The 24,942-nt window shown below is 33.7% G+C and overlaps 1 protein-coding gene across 1 annotated transcript in view; it reads right to left on the bottom strand.

The window, feature by feature from the left end:
- RNGTT (RNA guanylyltransferase and 5'-phosphatase) overlaps positions 1 to 24,942 on the bottom strand; it is a 403,735-nt gene that overhangs the window by 301,622 nt on the left and 77,171 nt on the right. The window contains exon 9 of the mRNA XM_074187132.1: positions 23,036 to 23,171. Coding sequence (XP_074043233.1) covers positions 23,036 to 23,171 — 136 coding nt within the window. The remainder of the gene's footprint in view (positions 1 to 23,035; positions 23,172 to 24,942) is intronic.

Raw genomic sequence — 24,942 nt, forward strand, 5'->3', positions numbered from 1 at the left:
TTTTTTACTTCTTGCAAGGGGCTGGGATTGGAAGGACTGTCCAGGACCATAGGGCCAGGTGGATGCTGGGCCTAATGGGTGGTATGGGGGCTCAGGGCTTCTTGGCCCCAGGACCAGGGATCTGTCTGCTGCACCACTCAGCTACCCTACAGCAGAGTCAGAGTGAAAGGAGAGAGAAAATATAGTACATGGTAGTGGAGAAATAAGAAAGGAGGGAGTTGTGATCAGCAATGGCAATGTTGGAAAAATATGGAAGCAACTTTTGCCATGGACTTACCATAAAGAATGCAATCCACCCATGACAGAGTTGTTGGTGTTGGAACAAAGACTGAAGCACATTTTTTATTATTATTATTATTATTATTATTATTTGGGGGAGGGTGCAGGGCAAATGGGGCAGGATGACCTGCCTGGGGCCACATAGCAGGGTTATCTTTGGGTGTCTGAGGCCAGATTTGGACCCGGGTGCTCCTGGCTCAAGGGCCAATGCTCTGTCTGCCACCCAGCCACCCCTACTATACTATTTTATTTTATTTTGGGTCTTTTTTTTTCTTCTTTTTGGTTTTTGCAGGGCAGTGGGGATAGGGTGGCTTGCATGTCACACGGCTGGGTGATTGTTGGGTCTATGGGGCCAGATGTGGGCTCGGGTGCTCGTGGCTCCAGGGCTGGTACTTCATCTATTGCGCCACCTGGCCATACCTATAATTATTACTATTATTTTTTTAATTTTAATTTTTTCTCTGCCCTTTATCACCCAAGCAAGTCTATATTCATGGGGGGAGGGGTATTTTGTTTACTCTTAAACAAGAATATTTTATTAATGTAAAAAAAATTTGTACAAAATGAGAATAAAAAATAAATAAAAAATAAAAGAAAATTGGGTAAAGAAAAGAATATACCTTTTTCTCTAGTACCAAAAATGACATTGTTCTAGGACATAAAAAAACCTTACAATCAAATGCAGAAGGACAGAAATAATAAATGCATGCTTTTCAGATCATGATACAATAAAAATTACATGTAACAAAGAGTCATAGAAAGATATGAAGATCATACAACAAATCATAGAAATAATGAACAATTTCATCCAAGAAAATGAAAACAAAGAGAGACATCATACCAAAATTTATGAAGTACAGTCAAAGTAGTTTTTAGGGGAAATTTTGTTTCTCTAAATGATTATATGAATAAAATCGAGAAAGAAGAAATTAAAAATCCCCAATTCATCTATCAAATTAAGGATTCTAAAGATGAATGAAGAAATTAATAAAATTGAAAGCAAGAAAACCACTGATCTAATAAATAAAAGTAAGAGTTGGTTTTATGAAAAGATAAATAAAATTGATAAACTTTTGGGTAATCTAATTTTAAAAACAGAAAGAATACAAACTGCCAGTATCAAAAATGAAAAGGAAGAACTCACCACCAATAAGGAAGAAATTAAAGAGATAATTCAGAGCTATTTTGCCCAATTGTATGTCAACAAACCTGACAACTTGAGGGAAATGAATGAATATTTACAAAATTATGAACTACCCATAGTAACAGAAGAGAAAATAAAAATATTGAAATAATTCCATTTCAGAAAAAAAAACTGAAGAAACAATAAACTTCCCAAGGGAAAAAAATCTCCAAGCCTAACTGGATTTACAAGTGAATTCTACCAATCACTCAAGGAACAATTAATTCAAATTATACATAAACTATTTTAAAAATTAGGCTTTCTGAAAAATTTCTTTTATGACACTAATACAATGCTGATACCTGAACCAGGAAATCAAAAGAGGCAAAGAAAATTATAGACCAATCTCCTTAATTAACACTGATATAAAAATTTTAAATGAAATTTTAGCAAAGAGGTCACAATAAGTTATTACCAGAATAGTACACCATGATTAAGTAGATTTTGTACCAGGTAGGCAAGGATGGTTCAATAATAGGAAAACAATCAACATAATTGAACATATCAATAGCAAAACCCAACAGAAATCATATGATAATCTCAACAGATGCTAAAAAAAGGTGTTGATAAAATACAATATCCATTCCTATTAAAAACACTAGAGAATATTGAAATAAAAGCATCAACAAACATTATATGAAATCGGGATAAGCTAGGAGAATTTTCAATAGGATCAGGGTTGAAACAAAGATGTTCATTGTCACCACAACTAGTCAATTTAGTATTCTAAATGATAGCTTGAACATAGCAATGAGAAGAAAAGGAAATTGAAAGAATAAGATTTAGCAAGGAGAAAGCAAAACTTTCATTCCTTGCGGACAATATGATAAGATGCTTAGAGAACCCTAGAAATTCAACTAAAAAAACTCCTTGAAACAATTAACAAGTTCAGAAAAATAGTAGTAAATAAAATAAACCTACAAAAGTCATCAGCATTTCTATATATGAATAACAAAACCCAAGGGCAAGAGATAGAAAGAGAAATTCCATTTAAAGTAACTGTAGGGGCAGCTAGGTGGTGCAGTGGATAAAGCACCGGCCCTGGAATCAGGAGTACCTGGGTTCAAATCTGGTCTCAGACACTTAATAATTACCTAGCTGTGTGGCCTTGGGAAAGCCACTTAATTAACCCCATTTGCCTTGCAAAAACCTAAAAATAAATAAATAAATAAAGTAACTGTAGACAACATAAAATACTTGGGGGGGGAGGGCTAGGTAGTACAGTGGCTAGAGCACCAGCCCTGGAGTCAGGAGGACCTGAGTTCAAATTCAGCCTCAGACACTTAAATACCTAGCTGTGTGGCCTTGGGCAAGCCACTTAACCTCATTGCCTTGCAAAAAAAAAGTGATAGTCATCAAAACTGCCTGGTACTGATTAAGATATAGAGTAATGGACTAGCAGATTAGAATAGGTATTAACAACAGTTAATGACTATAGTAATTTACTGTTTGACAAATCCAAAGACATCAATTTCTGAGATAAGAACTCATTATTTGACAAAAATTGTTGGGAAAACTGGAAAATAGTATTGTCATAAATCCACATCCCACTCCCTATACCCAAAATAAGGTCAAAATGGGTACATAATTTAGCACAAAGGGCATTAACACAGACCAATTTACATATCAAGAAACACTCTGTGGAATCTACAGAAAGGGGAGAAATTTATGTACAAACAAGAAACAGAGTATATTATAAATCGCAAAATGGATGAATCTGACTTTGCACTAATAAAACCAATGAAGCCAAGATTGGAAGGAAAATAGAAAGCAGAGAAAAATTTTACCAGTTAGTAGTTTTGATAAAGAAAATTTTATTTCTAAAATATATAGAGAATTGAATCAAATTTTTAAGGTTACAAGTCATCTCACAATTGACAAGTGGTGAAAGGATATAAGCAGGCAGTTTTCAAAGGAAGAAATTAAATATAGATAGGACTCTGGGGGGGAGGGGAGAAAATCCTCCAAATCATTAATGATTAGAGAAATGCAAATTAAAACAACTATGAAGTATCACTTTACACTATGATATTGGCTAAGATGACAAAAAAGGGAAAATGAGGGTTTCACAAGATTGGGACGTGAATGCACTACTGGTAGAGTTGTGAACTAATCTAATCATTTTGGAGAACATTTTAGAACTATATCCAAAAAGCAATCATCATCATCATCATCATCATCATCATCATCATCATCATCCCATTTGACTCAGAAATACCAATATTAGGCCTATATCTAAAAGAAATCATAAAAAATATGAAAAGCCCCACATATTCAAAAATATTTATAGCAGTTATTTTTGTAGTGGCAAAGAATTGCAAATTGAGGGGATGCCCATCAATTGGGGAATAGTTGAACAAGCTATGGTATATGATTATTATGAAGTATGACTGCTCTGTATGGTCGAACTTAAGAGAAGCATGGAAAGAATTACACGAACTGATGCTAAGTGAAGGCAGCAGAACCAAGAGAACATTGCACAAATCAACAACATTGTGAGTTGATCAATTATGATGGAAGCCACTCCTCTCAGCAGTTCAGAGATCTGGGACAACCCTGGGAAACCTGCTATGGACAATGTCATCCACATCCAGAGGAAAAAACAACAACAAAAACTACAGGAAGTTCATGGATTCTCTGTTTGCTTTCTAAAAATCATCTCTTATTTTTTTCTTTTCTTTCCCATGTTCTTTCTTTCCCCTTAGTCCTAATTCCTCATACACAAAATGACTAATATGTTAAACACAAAAGTATATTTAAAACTGTTTGCTTCCAAGGGGAGGGTGATGAGAAGGGAAGATGGTTAAAAAATGTGTAATTTCTAAATATGCAAGTGGATCAATGTTAAAAACTTTAATAATGTCAATGGAAAGTAAAATAATATTATTTTTTTAAAAATCAATTTTAAAAAAGGATTACAATTCATACAATTAGGAAAAATACAGATTTCAAAGAAATGGGCATATGAGATCAAGTAATGCCTGTGAATGCTATTTATTCAGCAAATTTTTAATAAAATTTATTATGGCTGCTTAATCTGTTCCCTGAATCTTGACTATTCCACACAGAAGCAATCTCTACCTCTTCTAAACAAGTACACAATATAGGCATACTTATGTTTTAAATATTTCACCTCCCCTACAAAACTGAAAAATTCCTTGAAAACAGTGACCATGTCATTCATTTTTGCTGTCCTCAAAGTACCAAGAACAGTAAGTCACAAATGTAGGAACTTAACAAATAGTTGCTAAATGTATGGTTAAATTAATACTTGTTCTTTATGCCTTTTTCCTTTCCTCTATCTGACATTTCCTCTTGGCTCTTATAATCTTCTCCATCTTCATTTTCTCGATTAGTTTTTCAGCATTGAATTAAGGAAATTTATGAATTTTTCATCCTTCTTCTTTATACATATGAAGGTTTCCTACTGCAAAAGACAATACTTGAATACTGAATGAAGAACTACGTGTTTCCAAACAAGAAATCTGATGAAGATAAATCTACTTATTTTTTGTTTTATGTTTTATTCCTGAACTCAAACTACAGTACTGTCATTTCTTCTAATGTTTCCTGAAAAATATAGAAAGGAAAAATGTCCTCTTCTGTAAAATATGGTCAGTCAGATCTTTTGTTATATCAGCTTACTAGATAGCAAAATGGCAAAGTGAATAATGTGCCAGACTTGTGAATCACAAAGGTCTGGGTTCAAATCCTACACTGAAACTATAAGCTGTATAACCTTGGGCAAATGACTTAACCTTAATAAGATGTATTTTCTCATCTGTAAAATGGGAACATACATAGTAACTACCTCACAAGGTTGTTGTGATGATCAAATAAGGCTAGCCTGCAAATGTGTTTGCAAAGATTAAAGAGCTATGAATCAACTATTAACAAGTGTATCATCCAGTATACCAGAGTAAGGGCTCAACCAAGCTCTCACAAATTTCCCTCCAAACAACTTTAAAATAAGATTTCAGAACAAATACTAAAGCAGCAGAATCAGCAAAAGCACAGGGTAAAACAATTTTCTAGCTCATGACAACTTAAAAGGTTAAAACCTTAAAAGGTCTCTTTCACTGAACCTAAACCCAGCACAGGCTGACCCTTGGAGGCAATTGAATCACCAGCTGCAATTTCCAGAGATTCCCAGACCACAAACTATGGAAATCAGACAACTGGTCAGAATGAGATCACAAGGGACCTTTTGTTGGCACTGGGTACAAGATTTTGTTTGCATTACCCACATATCATTCTAGGTTGAGGTGCTAATCTCAGGGCAAAAGAGGAGCATTAGCACACTAGTCCATGTGACCACAGAGTTACAAGGTCCATGGTCACACAGTTCAAGGGTAGGAGAGGGCCCTTGATTGTTACTCCCAGACCAGAGCACAGGCCAGGAGAGCAATGACCTTAGATTACACAACCTTGGAAGCACTTACATTCCCACAGAACTGGCTCTGAAAACAGCAGTAAAAAAAAAAAGTGAAGCGTAGGACAGTGTCCCCTAAAAACCTAAAAACCTGAGGAGAACCCAACTGTAACATAAAGTCATGTCAATAGGCTGGGAAAAACAAGAAAACAACACAAAAAGAACCTGATTAATAAAAAAAAGTTATTATGATGAAGTGAAGAACAAAATATGAACTAGTAGAAGAAGAAAACAAAGTCAAAACAACTACATCCAATAGGTCAAGAAAAATGTGGACCGGTATCCAGTCCCATAAGACCCAGAAGAACTCAAAAAAAGGATTTTAAAAATCAAATAAAGAGAGAAGAAAAATTTACAAAAGAAATGACAGTAATAAGAAAGGTCAACAACTTGGTAAAGGAGGCATAAAAAATAATAATAAAGAAAATAATACCTTAAGATAAAAGTCAAATGGTTTAAGAAAAAAAAGAAAAACAAGTACAAAATCCAATGAAAAAAGAACATCTTTAAAAGCAAAATTGGTCAGCTAGAAAGGGGATGTACAAAAATTCACTGGAGAAGAACTTTAAAAAGCATAGATAATCAAATAGAAAAAAGATGTACAAAAATTCGCTAAAGCAAATAACTCCTTAAAAAAGCATAATTGGCCAATTGGAAAAAGAGGTATAAAAATCCATAAGAAAATAACTCCTAAAAAATAGAGTCAAATGAAAAAAGGGGTAGAAAAATTTCCTGAAGAAAAAAATTCCTTAAAAATTAGAATGGGTCAGGGCGGCTAGGTGGCATAGTGGATAAAGCACCGGTCTTGGAGTCAGGAGTACCTGGGTTCAAATCCAGTCTCAGACACTTAATAATTACCTAGCTGTGTGGCCTTGGGCAAGCCACTTAACCCCATTTGCCTTGCAAAAACCTAAAAAAAAAAAAAATAGAATGGGTCAACTGGAAGCTAGTAACTCCATGAAACATCAAGAAACAATAAAATAAAACCAAAAGAATGAAAAAATTCGAAAAGAATGTGAACTATCTCACTGAAAAAAACAAATGATCTGGAAAATATATCCAAAGAAAAATAATTTAAGAATCATTAAACTATCTGGAAGTCATTATCATAAAGCTCATTAGACATATTTCAAGAAATTATTAAAAACGGCTCTGATATCCTAGAACCAGAAGGTAGAATAAAAATTTAAAAATCAACCAATCGCCTCCTGAAAGAGATACTCAAATGAAAACTCCCAGGAATATTATAGCCAAAATAGAGCTATAGTCAACAAGAATATATTGTAAACAGCCAAAAAGAAATAATTTGAATATTGTAGAGTCACAATCAGGGAAATTCAATATTTACCAGCTTCTATATTAAAGAATCAGAGGGCATAGAATATTATATTCCAAAAGATCAAGGATTATAACCAAGAATCACCTACCTAGCAAAACCAAATATAATGAATCAGAGGGGAAAATGGACATTTAAGAAAACAGAATACTTTCAAGAATCCTGATGAAAAGATCAGAACTGAACAGAAAATCTAATACTAAGAAAATCTAGTAAGTCTCAAAAGAAGCACAAAAAAGGTAAACAAAAAAGAGAAATCATGAGGGATTCATTAAAGTTTTGCTGTTTACATTCCTACATGGAAAGATAATACTTGTAATGTCTAAGAACTTTATCAGCATTAGGACTCTTAGGAGGAGTATACAAAGACAAAATGCAGAGGTAAAAGAATTGACTATGATGGGATGATACCTAAAATAAAATTAAGTGATGAAAAAAAGAGGTATCTCACATAAAAGAAGTACAAAGGAGCTTTTATTGTGGAGGGGAAGAAGTGGGGGGTGGAGTGATAGACATGGATGAACCTTACTCACAAAGGAATTAACTCAAAGAAGGAATTACATAAAAGCTCAGTGTGTACATAGATAGAAATCTATCATAGCTTACAGGGATATAGGAGGGAAAAGAGAAGGGAGGGGAGAACCCCCCCCTTGCTCTCCCCTCTCCCCTCTTCCCCACTTGGGAAAGTGATAGAAGGGGGGGGTGGTTTGGGGAAGGTGATAAAACACTTTTGAGAGAGAGAGAGACAAACAGACAGACAGACAGACAGACAGACAAAGGAAAAACAGGCTGGAAGGAAATGCAGTTAAAAATCATAAATGGGGGGGCAGCTAGGTGGCACAGTGGATAGAACACTGGTCCTGGTGTCAGGAGTACCTGAGTTCAAATTTGACCTCAGACACTTAATAATTACCTAGCTGTATGGCCTTGGGCAAGCCACTTAACCCCACTACCTTGCAAAAATCTAAAAAAAAAAATCACAAATGGGGGGAGGAGGCAGCTAGGTGGTGCAGTGGATATAGCACCAGTCCTGGAGTCAGAAGGACCTGAGATCAAATCCTGTCTCATACCCATAATAATTACCTAGCTGTGTGATCTTGGGCAAGTCACTTAACCCCATTTGCCTTGCTAAAAAAAAAAAATCACAAATGGAAAACTTTTTACAGAAATTTCTATGATAAAGGTCTTATTTCTCAAATATACAGAGAACTAATTCAAATTTATATGAAAAGTCATTTCCCAATTAACTTTTCAGATGAAGATATCAAAGCTATCTACAATCATATAAAAATTCTCTAAAAATCACTTCTAATTAAAAAAATGGAAATTAAACTCTAAGGTACCATCCCACATTTATCAGATTGGCTAATATGATAGAAAGGGAAAGTGACAAATGCTGGGGGGATGTGGTAGAATTGGGTCAATAAAGCTCCACTGATACATTAATTTAAAAAAAGGAAAAGAAAAAACTAAAGAACCTATCCTTAAAAAATATTTATACCAGCTTTTTTTGAGGTGGAAGAGTTTTTGGAAACTGAGGATATAACCATTAATTGGAGAATGACTTACCAAGTTATGATATATGGTTGCAATGAAAATAATACTATGCTATAAGAATGAACAAACAGGATACTTTCAGAAAAAAAAACACAGAAATACTTAAATGAACTTAGGCAATGTGAATTTTGAAAAGCCAGAAGAACACTGCAATATTGTATGATGAACAACTATGAATTGACTTAGCAAGTCTCAGAAATACAAAGATACAAGACAATTCCAAAAGACTTATGATGAAAAATGCTATCTACCTTTAGAGAAAGAATTGATGTAGTCTGAACACAAATTGAATTTTTTTTAACTTTATTTTCTGGGGGGGGGGGGTCTGTTTTCTTTCACATAATAACTAATATGGAAATTTATTTTGCAAGACTGTACTATGTATCATATCAATTTGCCTATCTTCTCAATATTGGGGGGAACTGAAGGAAGGAGAGTTGAGAATTTAGAATTCAAAATTTTTTAAAAGAATGCTAAAAATAGTTTTTAAAATTAAAATAAGGGAAAATATTTTTAAATGTATCAAATAATTAGTGCAAAGGATTGTCATAGCCATCCTCATTTTCTGACTCTGGACTGAATCACTCTTTCCTAAGTATTAATAAAGTAGTACTTTTGAAATGAAGTGTTCTTATTCTGAATTTTCATTAATTTTATTCTATTATTCTACATAAATATATTCATCTTATACAACATCAGGCCCATGCTAGCAGTATTTGATTCCCTCTTGGTGATATTATATATTGACAAAGAAGGCAACTTTCACACATCACCAAAGTAGGCCCAAAAAGTCATAAAGTAGAAAAATAGAGAAATTATAAAAGTAAATAAGAAAAATTATAAAAAATTAATGATCAAAATACCTGACATGTGTGTTTCAATGTCCATTAAACTTTCCATTTCACTCATACAACTTCCCTAAAGACATAACTATATATAAAGCATTATAATCACATTTTACAATACAGAAAGTGAACTAATAAAAGGAAGAAAATATTGGGCTATAAATTGGCAGGGCTAGAATATTAATTGAACTATTCTTTCACTATATTCAATATGGGGAAAACTGAACTCATTCTCATTTCCAAAAATCTCTCTCTCCTCTTGCTAAACTCCTTGTTACTATTGAGGGTAAACTATCCTAGATTCCCAGACTTGCAATCCAGACATCACCTTTGACTCCTCATTCACTCTCAAATAATGACCAATCTGTTCCTAGACCTGTCACTTCTACTTTTATAACACCTCTGGTGTCCACTCCCTCCTCTCCTCTTGACAGTGAGACTATACTTGAGTAGTGCAATTAGTAGTTGGTTGGTCTCCCTGCTTCAAATCTCTCTTCACTCCAGGCCATTTTCCACTCAACTGTCAAACTGACTTTTCTAAATCTTAAGTCTGAGATAAACTTCAATATACTGTCAAAGGGATCCTTGACAAAAATAATTTTTTAAAAAGTTAGAAACTCCTTAGGTAAAACTAGTGATTTATGTATATATAAAACTGTTAATAAACATGAACTTATCTAAAAAAGGGGGGGGGGGGGGCTAGGTGGCATAGTGGATAAAGCACTGGCCTTGGAGTACCTGGGTTCAAATCCAGTCTCAGACACTTAATAATTACCTAGCTGTGTGGCCTTGGGCAAGCCACTTAGCCCCAGTTGCCTTGCAAAAATCTAAAAAATAAAATAAAATAAAATAAAATAAAATAAAATAAAATAAAATAAACATGAACTTACTTTTGTTCATGCCTAATTACCAACAAATTGACACATACCACTGAATGAATTGAGTTTTATCAATATTTTTACATTTTCACTATAAATGAAACCAGAAAATTAATTCAAAGATGCCTCACAGTTTCCCCTCAGTGTTAAATGAAAGAACTGGCAAAGGTTGTTTTATCATGCATCCAAAGGCAACAAAAAAACAGCATGTTATGGACCTTTCACACTGTAGTACTCAAGCATTAAGTAAAAAGACAATCAATGAAATAACTGCATGATATGGGTCAATATACATGCATAGGTTAAGGACATATATAAATTCTATGAAGAATTCTAAATTATATTAAAATATACTTTAGTTCTGTGATTTTAACGCAAAAAATAGGCAGAGGGGAGGACAGGAATAAATGCATTGGAAAATGTAGCTCAGTATTAAAAATGAGAGAATAAAGAAGCTTGTAAACTACACAAAAACCTCATGCCTACACATCATGAATGCTTTTGTCAAGAAGTAAGGAAGAGGGGCGGCTAGGTGGCGTAGTGGATAAAGCACTGGTCCTGGAGTCAGGAGTACCTGGGTTCAAATCCGGTCTCAGACACTTAATAATTACCTAGCTGTGCGGCCTTGGGCAAGCCACTTAACCCCGTTTGCCTTACAAAAAAAAAAAAAAAAAAAAAACCTAAAAAAAAGAAAAGAAGAAGTAAGGAAGAACTAGATATAATGAGCACTAAATAACATCACAAAAAGTAAACTGAATAAATGGTACCAACATCAGAGACATATCAACTTATTAAAGCAAAGATTGAAATCAACTCCAACCTAAAGGATAAAAATGAAAAGACATTTTGGGGTCCTAGCTGCAACCTAACCTAGTGAAATAAACAATGATGTTGGAAATGTATATGGCATAAGCACTGACACTTAACAGCTAACAGTAAAATGTGCTTATAATATAAACTCATTAGTAAAACCGTAAGGAAGAGGTCAGTAGAATATAAGCAACACAAGCTCATAAAACAACAAGAAACAATGGAAAAAATTAATTTACAAAAATTACTTAATTTACAAAACAGATGGTATATGATCCAATTAAACCAGATTCTCAAATATGTTAACCTTAAAAGTGGGAGAAAAACAACAAAGAAAAGATCTAACCCTGAAAACCATACCTTAAAAAATAAACTGAATTACTGAATTTATACAATAAATGCTTTTCTCTAGGAATTACAATGGAACAAACATAGTTGGTTATCATAGTCCCCAATATGTTACTTGAGAAAATAATGGTGTCCACATAGCTTATCACGGATTGTGATATTCAAATGTGGTAGGCTCCATAAAGATGAACAGAGCAACTTGGAAAAAAAAACAAATAACACAAAATGCCTTCTGGACTTGCTCAGGGTCTTTAATGGAGACAACACACTTGAGGATGTTGAGAGATCAATTCCCAAAATATCTGAAAGATATCCAGATACAAAAATCAGAGAGAAGTTATTACTATAAAACGTTCTCAAGAAAACATCAATAACCACTAAATCAAATGCCTAATTTCTTTCTGAGAAAGTGTTTAGGAGTATGAATTATTGAATATATCATTTAGGAATCCTTGCAGAAAATGTGATATGGCAATGGCATGACTTTCTCAAACAGTATTTTACAGAACAGTTGTCAATACCTGCTTCCTTCTCCCCATGAGAGAGGAAATGTAGATATAGTTTCTCTATTTGATAAATTCAGGGCAATATGGTCCCTAACTTCCCAATGGTGATGACTTATGCCCTAGGTATCACATTGTAGATTTCTAATGTGAAATTCTGCATTCTTTACACTACAGTCAGAAATTCTGATCCTGGGAACTATGGATTTATTGGGGCTGCTTTTAATATTGCCATAGCTGTATTTCAATAAATTTGCTGTACTTTGTAAAGGACATTATTGTGAGATAGGATCTAGAGGCTGCCAAAATGGTCCATGGCAAAAAAAAAAAAAAAAAAAAACCATGAGAAATCTTAACAAATACAAGGCCAAAATCAAACAGCATCCTTCAAATAAAATATATTTTTAAAGCATTAAGGAAAGAAATGTAAACAAAATAAATCTGCTATCTCTTCTGGTGACATCATTTAATCTATAAGCATTTAATAATTGCTTATCGTATACCATACAATGTAATAATCACTCATTATATACAAAGACAAAAATGAAACAGTACCTGTACTCAAGGTAAGTTAAGAGGACAAAGAGTGAAAGAATAGTGGACAGAAGAGTAAGTGATCTAATTCAAACTTGTCAGATTCTCAATTTCTTCACCTATGAATGAAAGGATATAATAATAACCACCTTAAAATGTGAGAAGATGGCAGTGTATTAGAATCTAAACGATAGTTAGTCAATAAGCATTTATTAAGTGTCTTTGATGTACCAACACTGTACTAAGCCCAGGGTATTATAATGAAATTTTTTTTGAAAAAATCCTTTCCCTCAAGATGCTCACAATCTAATGGAGAAGACAACTGAACAATTTTGTAAAAACAAGTATATGTATGCTATGTATGAATGTATATATGTAGCTGTGCATGCATGTGTGTGTGTGTGTATATATATATATATATATATACACACACATAAAAACTGGAAGTAGTCTCAGAAGACTTCTTGTAGAAGGTGGGACTTTAATATTGTTTGTCCTTCATTCTCAAAGGACCATGACATCAGAGAGGTGATGCCATAATATGCAAGTGAATTTGATTTGAGTGAGGGAATGCTGTATAAAGTCACCAGCCTCACTTTCTCCTCAGGAGCCATCTGAGTTCAGTGGTTAGATATGGTTCTAGATGACTGGAGATGACTCCCCAAAGAAGAAATTGATAAATGGAAGTATAGAATAAATTTACATGCAATTAACATACTATCCAGACCTAAACCACCCACTCAAAATCCAGTGGCTCCCTAATGTCACCAATAAGAGAAGGGAGGATTTTAGCTAGGCTTTGAAGGAAGTCCAGATTCACCTACAAACACCCCAGTAAGGTTCTAAAAATAGATCAGAGGGAGTAATTATCGAGAAATACAAAAAAAAAGCTAAAAACTCCAATATCCAGTCAAAAAGTATACAAAGAGACTGTCAGAATCCTACAGAAGCTCTGAATAGTGACAGGTCAGGTGCAGAGGGAAAAATGATACCCTAAGTTTTTTCATTTCATAAAAGGTATTTTTTGAAAAATTAAAGAAAAAAATTGAAGAAATAGACCTAAGTAAAGAGGATTTTTTTTTATTTTTGCAAAAGATATAATGGCTTACTTAGAGAACCCTATTGAGTAGACTAAGAAACTGAAACAATGACAGCAAAGTAGTAAAATACAAAAAAACCCAATACAAGTCATAAGCATTTATGCAAAGTACCAACATTCTTCATTTACGATAACTATAGAAAGTATAAAACTATCTGAATATGACTTCACAATACTCTTTACAAAAATATAGATCTAAATAATTACAGAAATATTGTTCATAAAATACTGTTTGAGAAAATCATACCATTGCCGTATCAATATGCAATAAAATACAAAAATAACAATACTACCTAAATTAATTTACTTACTAAATGGCATACAAATCGAATTACAAAATGAACAGTTTATAGAGCTAGGAAAAATATTTAAATTGTTCTGGGGGAACAAAAGATCAAGAATCTCAAAAGAAATAAGGACAGTGAAGGGTGGGGCAGAGAAAGCAGGAAGCCTAGCCCAATCTCCAATTATATAAGAAAGCAGTACACATCAAAGCTATTTAGTATTGTCTAAGAAACAGGAAGATTGACCAATAGAAAAGACTGGGCATACAACATACAGAAGCACAGTAACCTAGTTCTTGATAAATCCAAAGAGACCAGCTTTTGGAGTAAGAACCCATTTTTCAATTTTAAAAAATTAGAAATCTGGCAGAAACTGTATGGATCAATCCTTCACATTATATATAAAGAAGAGCTTCATGTGAGTATGACTCAGAAAAGGTGAAATCATGATCAAATTGGAAGAACAAGAAATAAATTATTTGTCAAGTCTTAGGGGTGGAGAAAGAGCTCATGACCAAACAATATGTCAAAATAAAGCACAAACTGTGCAGCCCTAAAAACATAATTAAGGGGCAGCTAGGTATGCAGTGGATAGAGCAGTGACCCTGGATTAACTGAGTTCAAATCCAGACTCATACACCTAATAATTAACTAGCTGTGTGACCTTGGGCAAGTCACTTAACCCCATTGTTTTGCAAAAGCAAAAGAAAATTGATAAAACTTTACTGTACTCTAAGAAATAAGAGATAAGAGAACAATTTCCAAGAAATCTGGGAAGATTTCAATAAACTGGTACAAAATACAGTGAGCAAAACTAGGAGAATATTATGTAACGCCAATTTAACATATTGTAAAGTCAGTTTTCAGAGGCTAAGTAACTCTAATCAGTGAAATGACCAGTCAGTTCCAGGAGACACATTTTGAAACATGCTGGACGAAATCTAAAAACATGCTATAAAATAGTAATCATCAGAATTACAAGACATTACTTAAAAAAACGAAATCACTTAACTCCATTGCCTTAAAAAATTTAAAAAAAGACTGAAAGCTCATTCAGTGAAACAGATTAGATACACCACACAGAAAAGTAAATGAATATCACCAACTCAAAGACCCCAACAACTGGGAATAAAACTCACTCTGACAAAAACTGCTGGGAAAGCTAGAAGGCTAACGCAAAACATTAGAGATAGACTGTGAAATCATAGACCAAAATAAGCTCCAAATGAATATATGATTTGGAATAAACTTCCCCAATTTTTTCAATTATCTCAAAATCACAAAGGTAATGGTGGTTGTTCAGTAGTTTCAGAAATGTCCAAATCTTCATAATCCCATTTAGGGTTTTCTTGGCAAAGATACTTCAATGGTTTGCCATTTCCTTCTCCATATCATTTTACAGCTGAGCAAACTGAGGCAAACAGGATTAAAAGAAATGCCCGGTATCACATAGCTAGGAAGTTTCTGAGGTCACATTTAACTCCAATCTTCCTAACTCCAGGCCAGCACTCTAGCCACCACACCTCAGCTGCCATAGCCACAAAGTTAGTAAGTATTAAACTGAGAATTAGAACTGATCTTTCTGACTTCAAATGCAATGTTCTCTCCACTATTAAAAAACTGGCTTATTGATATCAAGTTAAAATATTTAAGAATTATTCATTTCACGTAAGCTAAAATACTAATGGGTTACATTATCAAACCTGATGGCAGTGCAATGAAACCAAATAATGAAAAGAATATGCACTACACACACATAATAAACACACAGATGCTATTATAAGCATTCAATATTTCCAGGGATTCCAGATTTCTGGGTTATCTATTAAACATTCACTCTGAATATCTTGAGTTTAAGCTAAATTAAACTTTATCAAAGGAATTCAAATGAATTTGTACCACACTGAAATTTTCCATTTTCTACATCTTCAGGGGTTAAGGAAATATTATTTGGCAGAGTATGAGAATATAATAAAAGCTTCTAAGCTAAGAGCTGATAGCCAATTAGGTAGTTTTAAGTTATTCTTGGATTTGAAATTTTATAAAAACAATCAGCAAATGAAAACAAATCATAGAAACAAATTAGAAGACAAATGGAAGATTACAGAATCTTTTATCTAAAAGGGGAAGAAATGGATATAGCAATTATATTTCTGAACCAAGGAAATGGACATAGCAAAAATCACACCATTACTCTGAATCTTCCTCAAATTACCTCCATAATCACACCCTCTTTCTCTAATCTTTGATCTCTCCCTATCTACTATTCCTACATTCAAGTCTTTTCATTTAAAAAATAAAACCTTCACAAAATGATACCACAACATTAAGTCATGTTCTATATTTCTCTTCTCCCTAGGGGAAAAACTCCTAGGGGAAAAAACAAAAAACTAAAGACTCTCTAACTTCCTTTCCTTTCTGAATTCTTTTGTAATATGGCTATGAACTTAGACTGAAATGAAGTTTCTCTTTCTAAATTTTACTAATGATCTCAATCTCCTAATTGTTACATGTTATGGCCTATTCTCATTCCTTGACCTCTCTGAAACAATCTGACACTAACCAGCCTTTCCTTCTGGAATATGACTCCTCTATGAGTTTTCATGACTCCAATATCCTCCCTCATATTTAACTTCTTCAAAATTCAGATCAAACCTGATGGCAGGGCAATAAAGCAAAATAATGAAAATAAATGGAAAGAATGAAAGAGGGAGGGAAGAAAAGAGGGAGGGGGAGAGGAAGGGAAGAAGGAAGGTTCTTCAAAATTCAGTTCTCCAGGCTGCTAATCAGTCAGGCAACAATAATGGGTAAGGGCTTAGTATATGTCAGAAACCTAAATACTGAGTATACAAAGTAAGGCAGAATGGTATCTTCTCTCAAGGAGATCACATTCTACAAAGGAAAACAACATGAAAACAATGATATGTAAAAAGATATTTACAATTTTTTTTTTTAGGTTTTTGCAAGGCAAATGGAGTTAAGTGGCTTGCTCAAGCCCATACAGCTAGGTAATTATTAAGTGTCTGAGACCAGATTTGAACCCAGGTACTCCTGACTCCAGGGCCGGTGCTTTATCCACTGCGCCACCTAGCTGCCCCTAAAAAGATATTTACAGAATACACCAGAGGTAGTAGTAATCTCATAGGGAATGCCCTAGCATTCTGGAAAGGTTTCTGAAAGAAGAAGGAATTCCAGCTGGGATTTGAAGGAGCCATAAAGAAGTCTCCTTGAAAGCAGCAGCAGGAGGAGAGACTTCTAAGTATAAGGGAGAACCAGTGAAACTGCAGGTAGTCAAAGATAAAGTATACTCTGTAAGGAATAGCAAGGAAGGCAATGTCACTGAATTGTAGAATACAGAGAGAGAAGTAAAGTATAAAAAGAACAGAGAGAAAGGAAGGGGCCAGGATATGAAGAGCTTTTAAATGTTAAACTGAATAGAAAACCATTGGGTCTACTGAATAGGGGAGTGTCAAGGTCAGACCTCTCTTAACTTACAAAGAACTTTCTAAAGTCCAGCTGAGGATGAAGCGGGTTTAGGAAATATTTGAGGCATTGAGACCAACCAAACTACTGCAAGAGTTCAACAAGGTGATGAGAGATATTGCAAAGATGGAACTGACAGGACTTGGCAACAGATAGGGTAAGAGTAAGAGGAGTCAAGGATGATATATATAGTTGTGATTCTGGGTGCCTAAGAAGAAGAGAAGATGGTATTCTCAAAAGACATAGAAAAACTGGGGGGGGGGGGAATTGAGGGAAAAAGCTACAATGAGTTCTATCCTGGATATGTTGAGTTTGATTTCTATGCAACATTCTATTTAAGGTGTCCAAAAGGCATTTGGAGAAGTGAAATTAGGCAGGAGAAAAGTTAAATCTAGATAAAGATATCTGGGAACAGTATGCTAGGGGTGGTAGTTGAACAGAATTCAGTATTAGAGATGGAAAAGTCAAAGCCTTAAAGGAACAATTGTGGTTTTCCACATGTACCCTTGATTAAGATCCAACAAAAAGAATGAGAAGTGGGGTGGCTAGGTGGTGCATTGGATAGAGCACCGGCCCTGGAGTCAGGAGTACCTGAGTTCAAATCCAACCTCAGACACTTAATAATCACCTAGCTGTGTGGTCTTGGGCAAGCCACGTAACCCCATGTGCCTTGCAAAAACCTAAAAAAAATTAGAAGAGATGAAATAGGTGAAAGGAAAATCAGGAGATAGTGTCATAAAATCCTCAACAAGGGCAGCTAGGTGGCGTAGTGGATAAAGCACCGGCCCTGGAGTCAGGAGTACTTGGGTTCAAATCCAGTCTCAGACACTTAATAATTACCTAGCTGTGTGGCCTCCGGCAAGTCATTTAACCCCATTTGCCTTGGGAAAAAAAAAAACCTAAAAAAAAATCCTCAGCAAAAGAGAGTATCACGAATGATAGCAGTGTTAAAAAAAAAAAGATCAAGAAGAATGAAGATTGAGAAAGGGCCTTTAAGATCTGGCAATTAGGAGAGTGTAGAACCTTTGGAGAGTGACAGGAATGATATAGGTTATCTTTGTAAGCAGTAGGGATTCATTCAGTAGATAAGGAAAGACTAGTGACAGAAAGGGGGAAAAAAGGAACAATCTATAGAAAAAAGCAGAATAAAAGGGGGAATCACAATGTACATGTAAAAGGTTGCAAGTTTACCTACCGACATAAAAGACCACATGTTATTATCTATATTCTGCTGAATTTTTATTCTTTTTGTTAAATATTTTCCAATGATACTCTAATCGGGTTTTCATCTCTGTCTTAGAGCCCTGAGGCATTAAGTGATTTACCCAGCCATAGAGAAAAAAACATAGGTTAGAAGCAGAACTTGAATCCACACGGTCTTTGGGGTTTCAAGAGCACCTCTCCATGGACTATACCTTATTGTCTTTCTCCTTGTCAGCATGAATACTTATTGCATGACTAATGAATCAAAAATATATAATTGACATCTGCTGATGTTTTTTCCTCTAAATCTCTAAATTTTGAGTGTGTAGGAGGTTTTTTTTATTTTCTTTTTTATTTCAGTGACATCTGGTATAAGACAACACCAGCATTTAAGAGCTTTATATAGGAAATGCTAGATGTTTATGACATTCTCTCAACTCAAGAGTACATACCAAGAAATGATTGGTGCCATTGGTGCCAGAGGTAATATGTGTGTATGTATATGTGTGTATGTGCATGTATGTGTATGTGTGTGTACACACAAACATATACACATGTACCTATTTATGTATATACATATGTATGTGCATAAATGTGCACAGAGATAAAATGACATACATATATACATATTTTATATATAAATATAAATTCACCTTTATACTGGTGGTTAAACTGGTAATAATTATAAGTGATTAAAATCTACTGAATTTGTAGAATATAAACAATATTTCAACTCACAAAGTATACCCTTACAAAGTATGTTAGGCCATTTGACAACCTACAATTTGGGTGGTGAAGTCTGCTCAAAGTCGATTTTTCAGAAGCACACTGAAAAATACTATTAGCATTTGATGTAAAACTTCAAAACAGGAAAATTATCTCTCTGATGTCCCTTTACTATTTAATTTCCTTTCCTTCACCCTTACCATATCCTGGCTCCCTTCTTCTCAGTTAAAATCCAGTGCCTTCAAGCTGTCCAAAGCCTTGCATACTAACACAGATCCAGCCCATCTAAAAGCATCCCACATTTCAAAATTAGTTCTCTCTCACATCCACCATATATCGCATAATCAAAATTCCTAATACCACAAATCTAAGACTTGGGTTAGTCACTAATTAATTCAAAGTAAAATATAGATGAGCAATAAAGTTAACTGACATATTTAGATTTTCAAAAAAAGACCGACAATTTAACTGAATCTCTAGTGAAATATTCTAGGAAGACCATGATATAGAAAGTTCCCTAACTCCTGAGTACTTCTGACTTCTTTTCTCTGCTCTGATGAGGGCCAAACACTCCATTTTTTTTTTAGGTTTTTGCAAGGCAAATGGGGTTAAGTGACTTGCCGGAAGCCACAGAGCTAGGTAATTATTAAGTGTCTGAGACTGGATTTGAACCCAGGTACTCCTGACTCCAGGGCTGGTGCTTTATCCACTATGCCACCTAGCCGCCCCCTAAACACTCCATTTTTCAAAGCAAGAAGCTAATTCCTATCTAGTTTTTATGAAGGGAAGAAGCAATACTAGGCACTTCCACCTTCCTTTTTGCATTCATTTCCATCTTCTTTTGTTGCCATTCTTCAAGCAACAAAGAATACTCTTCAAAGTAAGAAGCCATTTCCTATCTAGTTTTTACAAAGGGAGGAAGCAATACTAGGCACTTCCACATTCCTTTCTGCATCCATTTCCATCTTCTTTTGTTGCCATTCTTAAAGCAACAAATGATATTCCTTTTAAACTCCCAGAAGTTACTACTCCCATAATTCAGAAAATTAATAAACCCATTTAAAATGAATATGATGCCATCTCTCACATAACTTGGGTCTGAATGATTACCAGTTGTTCTTGATAGGTCCTCCTTCTTTTCTCCTGAAAGTGCACTTTTGAAAAGGATAGGGGAATCTAAAGAAGAGGTACCCATAAAGTGTAAGAACTAGAATTCAAAGGACAACCAAAGAAATAGTATTCTGATTAATAGTCCAATTTAAGGGTTATTTTCCCCTATCACATGGACAATGTGCCTAAATTTCTATAGCAATCTATTGAAAAAACACATCACTAGGAGAACAAAAAGAAAGTATATTGCTTCAATGACTCAGAAAGAGAGTGAGACTGATGACTCTGAGAAATTCTGCCTCATGTAAATCCAATTCATGGGCAATCAAGACATCACCTGTGATGTCACTGGTCCTCTGAAAACAAAGGATGAGGGGGCAGCTAGGTGGCACAGTGGATAGAAAGCACCAGCCCTGGAATTAGGAGTACCTGAGTTCAAATATGGCCTCAGATGTTTAATAATTACCTAGCTGTGTGGCCTTGGGCAAGCCACTTAACCCCATTGCCTTGCAAAAAAACAAACAAACAAAAAAAAAGGATAAACAATAATATAAGGCTTCCATTGAGAACAGAATCTTGGTACCCACTCCCCCTTCAAATATCATTTGCCCCAAACCACTGCAATTGACATCCTATTTCTTTATACCTGATAATCTGGTAAACAAACACTTCTGTCCTTCATTTCCAAATTCTCACCGATATTCAGGTAGACTCCCCCCCCACCCCCGAGTTCTAGTGTTTCAAGGAAAACACGCAAGGATTGGATTAGAATACGAAACTCATATTGGTCCGAAGTGCCTAGCACAGGTCCTAGCTCAGAAGATATTTGTTAACTGACTGATATCTCTTAGCAACTCTGATAAAAATGATGATTTGTTCATTTTAGGGATGGGAGATGGAGGAGCGGTTACAAATTAATGACTAAAATTAATTTTTAATTATCAATACATGTCAATTAACCACACTTTCCACAGCTCATATTAAAGTAGACCAACATGGTGGCAGCATTTATTTCAAAATAGGATAGTTGAGTAATCTCAAAATGAAACTAAATTATACAGAACTATTTCAAAAATTCAAGAAAATTCCATTTTTTAAATTAAGCTATACAATTTATAGTATTCTTTTAAAACCATATTTCTAACACACATTTACCTTTTTTTTAGCAATTTCAATTGTTGACAATAAATCTAATAAAGAAATTTAGTTTAGCAACCCTTAAGCAAATTTCTGAAATCCTTCATCAATAATAATAGGCAATATATTAAAAATGAAGTAACAGCAACTTTTATTCCATGTGTAAAGAAAAGCTAACTAATTGTATATATTCCAGATAATGGAAAATATTGCAGAGATTTGTACCATAAAATGAACGATTTCAAATTTAAACTTTTCATTCTCATATAAAAGAATTTATAAGAGGCAGAATAAATTCCATCCCCTCACATTACTTTAATTGATTTAATTGACCATGCTTAAAATTCTCTATATTACTTTTAAATTATAAAAAAGAATTCATAGTCCACAACAACTTTACTTTCATTTTATTGTAATTTAATTCAAACATTAATTTTACATTATGATTTTCTCTTATGGTATTTAAAAGGGGTGGAAGAAATTTTCTATCCTAGGACAAAATTCTTTATACTTAGTAGCTTAAATTTATTTCTTTTAAATTTAATTTCAAAATTACAAATTTTTAAGTCACAGTTAACTATCATATTTTAGTAATATCCTGGGAACTATGAAAATATACCATGACAATGTTATATATAACTTTCTAATTCATTGTTCCTACAAGGGGTCAAACTCAAGAGTACAATTGGAGCTTGATTAAAATGTAATCAGGAAATGTTAAATAATAAAAATACCACGTATATATTGTTAATTTGTAAGTTTTCTACATCAATATCCAGTCTGCAGGTATCAATTCCTATTTTTTTAACACCTCTATACTAGTTTGCCTATTTTCCCAAAAACTATCCAACATTGATTATACCTATCTTTGTCATAGTTTGCTGATTGTGAGATGAAACTTCAAAACTGCTTTGATAAGCCTTCAACTTTTTTTTATACAGTTAAGAATTGGGAAATGATTTGTTCATATCATTTAATTACTCATCTACTGGGGATTGGCTAGTGTGTGTGTGTGTGTGTGTGTGTGTGTGTGTGTGTATTGTTCATGTACAAATAGTTTATTCAGTTCAGGTACCAAACCCTAATACAAACAACTCTATTCTCAAATATTAAATCAATAATTCTCTCTTAAAATAACCATCATTAATGCTCAAGGTAGGTGTAACTTGTTCAAGTAAATCTTGAATTTCTCTATTTTAAATATAATGCATTATTATGAATACTACTCACTTAAAAACAGAAAACAAAAAAAGTCAGTCTTTCAAAAGAAATGTTAAGTATGACTTACCCCATCCAAAAGCGTGTTTGACAAATGAATGCGAAGATCTTTACGGAATGGGAATTCCAAATTTGACACATGAAAGACTGAATTGTCTCTATCTATCATAAAAACTTCATTTGTGCCATCAATCAACATCATATACCTGAAAAAATAAAGTAGTACAAATTATTTGAGGTGTGCTTTAACACCCTAAAAAAATATTCTACAAGATGCTATCATTAAATCACAATAATCAAAAGATTGTTCTTTGTTTAATTCTAAAATAAATGTTTAGTAATGAATATAGTTAGAATGAGAAAAGTAAATTTCTTAAAATCTTGGCAACATCTGACAAGAGATCTGTTATCCAATTTTTATCCCTAAAAAAAAGTTATTTAAATATAGGACAACTAGTCCAAGAAATTTGACAGATAAGTATAGCAAGACAGACAGAAATGGCACATAGACACATTCTCTCTCTCTCTCTCTCTCTCTCTCTCTCTCATACACACACACACACACACACACACACACACAAACACAAGTATCAAAGGAGAAAAAAGTTATTAACATCTTAAAAAAGACTGCAAATCACTAGAGAAATGAAAATTAAAACAACTCTTAAGTTGAACCTATCAGATTGATAAAGATCAAAAAATAAAAACAAAAAAGGAAAATGACAACTGTCAGAGGGGCTAGGGAAGGACAAAAAAGTCAAAGAACTGTTGCAAGGCTGCCATTCTAAAAAAAAAAAAAAACTGGGAGTATCACTATGTATATTCCTTGACCCAGTAATGTTACTATTAAACAAAAGCCTCCAAAGAGATCAAATAAAGTGGGAAAGGACCCATAAGTTCAAAATATTTATAGCAACATTTTTAGTACAAAGAAGTGAAAATAAAGTGGGCACCTATCAATTGAGGAAAAACTGAACCAAATTAATTAATTAATTAATGACGGACATGACAACAAAAAATGATTAAAGATTTGGAGAAGTCTAATAACTTTTTTCAATTAATAAAGAGTGAAATGAGCAGATCACAGGCAAAGAACAATTTATGAGCAAACTATGACATTGTAAAGAAAAATAAATTTGAAAGACTTGAGAACTCTAATCCACTGCAAGAACCAATTGATGATGAATCATATTTTGTATCCCGCATCAGAAAGCAATCTGCTGGAATTGCTAAATGAGGCATATATTTTCAATAAGTATGTCAGGCATCCCAGCTAATAAGTGGATTTGTTTTGCTTGACTATACTCATGCTACAAGCAACAGCTTTAATTTTTTGTTTGAGAATGAGTTATGAGAATGATTTTTCAAAAAAAAACAGGAAAAGAACATAAAAACAGAAGAAAACACAAGGAAGTTCAGAAGAAAACAATGACAAGTAGTTCAGTACTGGAGGTGTAGAGTTAAACTTAATATGTATTTTTAAAAAACAAGCTGTAGGTAATAACATATTGATGGCTTTATATATAATCATATATATATATATATATATATATATATAATCCCTTCTTTGTAAATAAAATATTTACGACTGTTGATGCTTGTCAAATTTGTAACAATAATAATAAACAAAATTTTTAAATAAAAATTGTTTAGGTTAAATCATCAGTTTTAACAAAACTGATTTTTTTTAACATGGGGAGGTTAAATCTTTTAAAAAATTATGAATCTATAAATGCTATTTTCTCTATAGAAAATGTAGGGAAGATATTACTTTTCATTAACATAACTTTCAAACACAATTTTACCTTAACATTGACTAGAAAGGATTTTTTATGAGCTCTTGGATTTTCTTTATATCCTAAACATCAAAGTCCTTCTATAATATGTTACTAATTAAGATTTTCTGAAATTTGGAAAAATAACTTTTTTTATTTCACTGCTAAAAACCACTGCTGAAGAGTGATACAAAGATCCTCA

Source organism: Macrotis lagotis, chromosome 5 (genome assembly GCF_037893015.1).
Source record: "Macrotis lagotis isolate mMagLag1 chromosome 5, bilby.v1.9.chrom.fasta, whole genome shotgun sequence".
In the NCBI taxonomy this organism is placed as follows: Eukaryota; Metazoa; Chordata; class Mammalia; order Peramelemorphia; family Peramelidae; genus Macrotis; species Macrotis lagotis.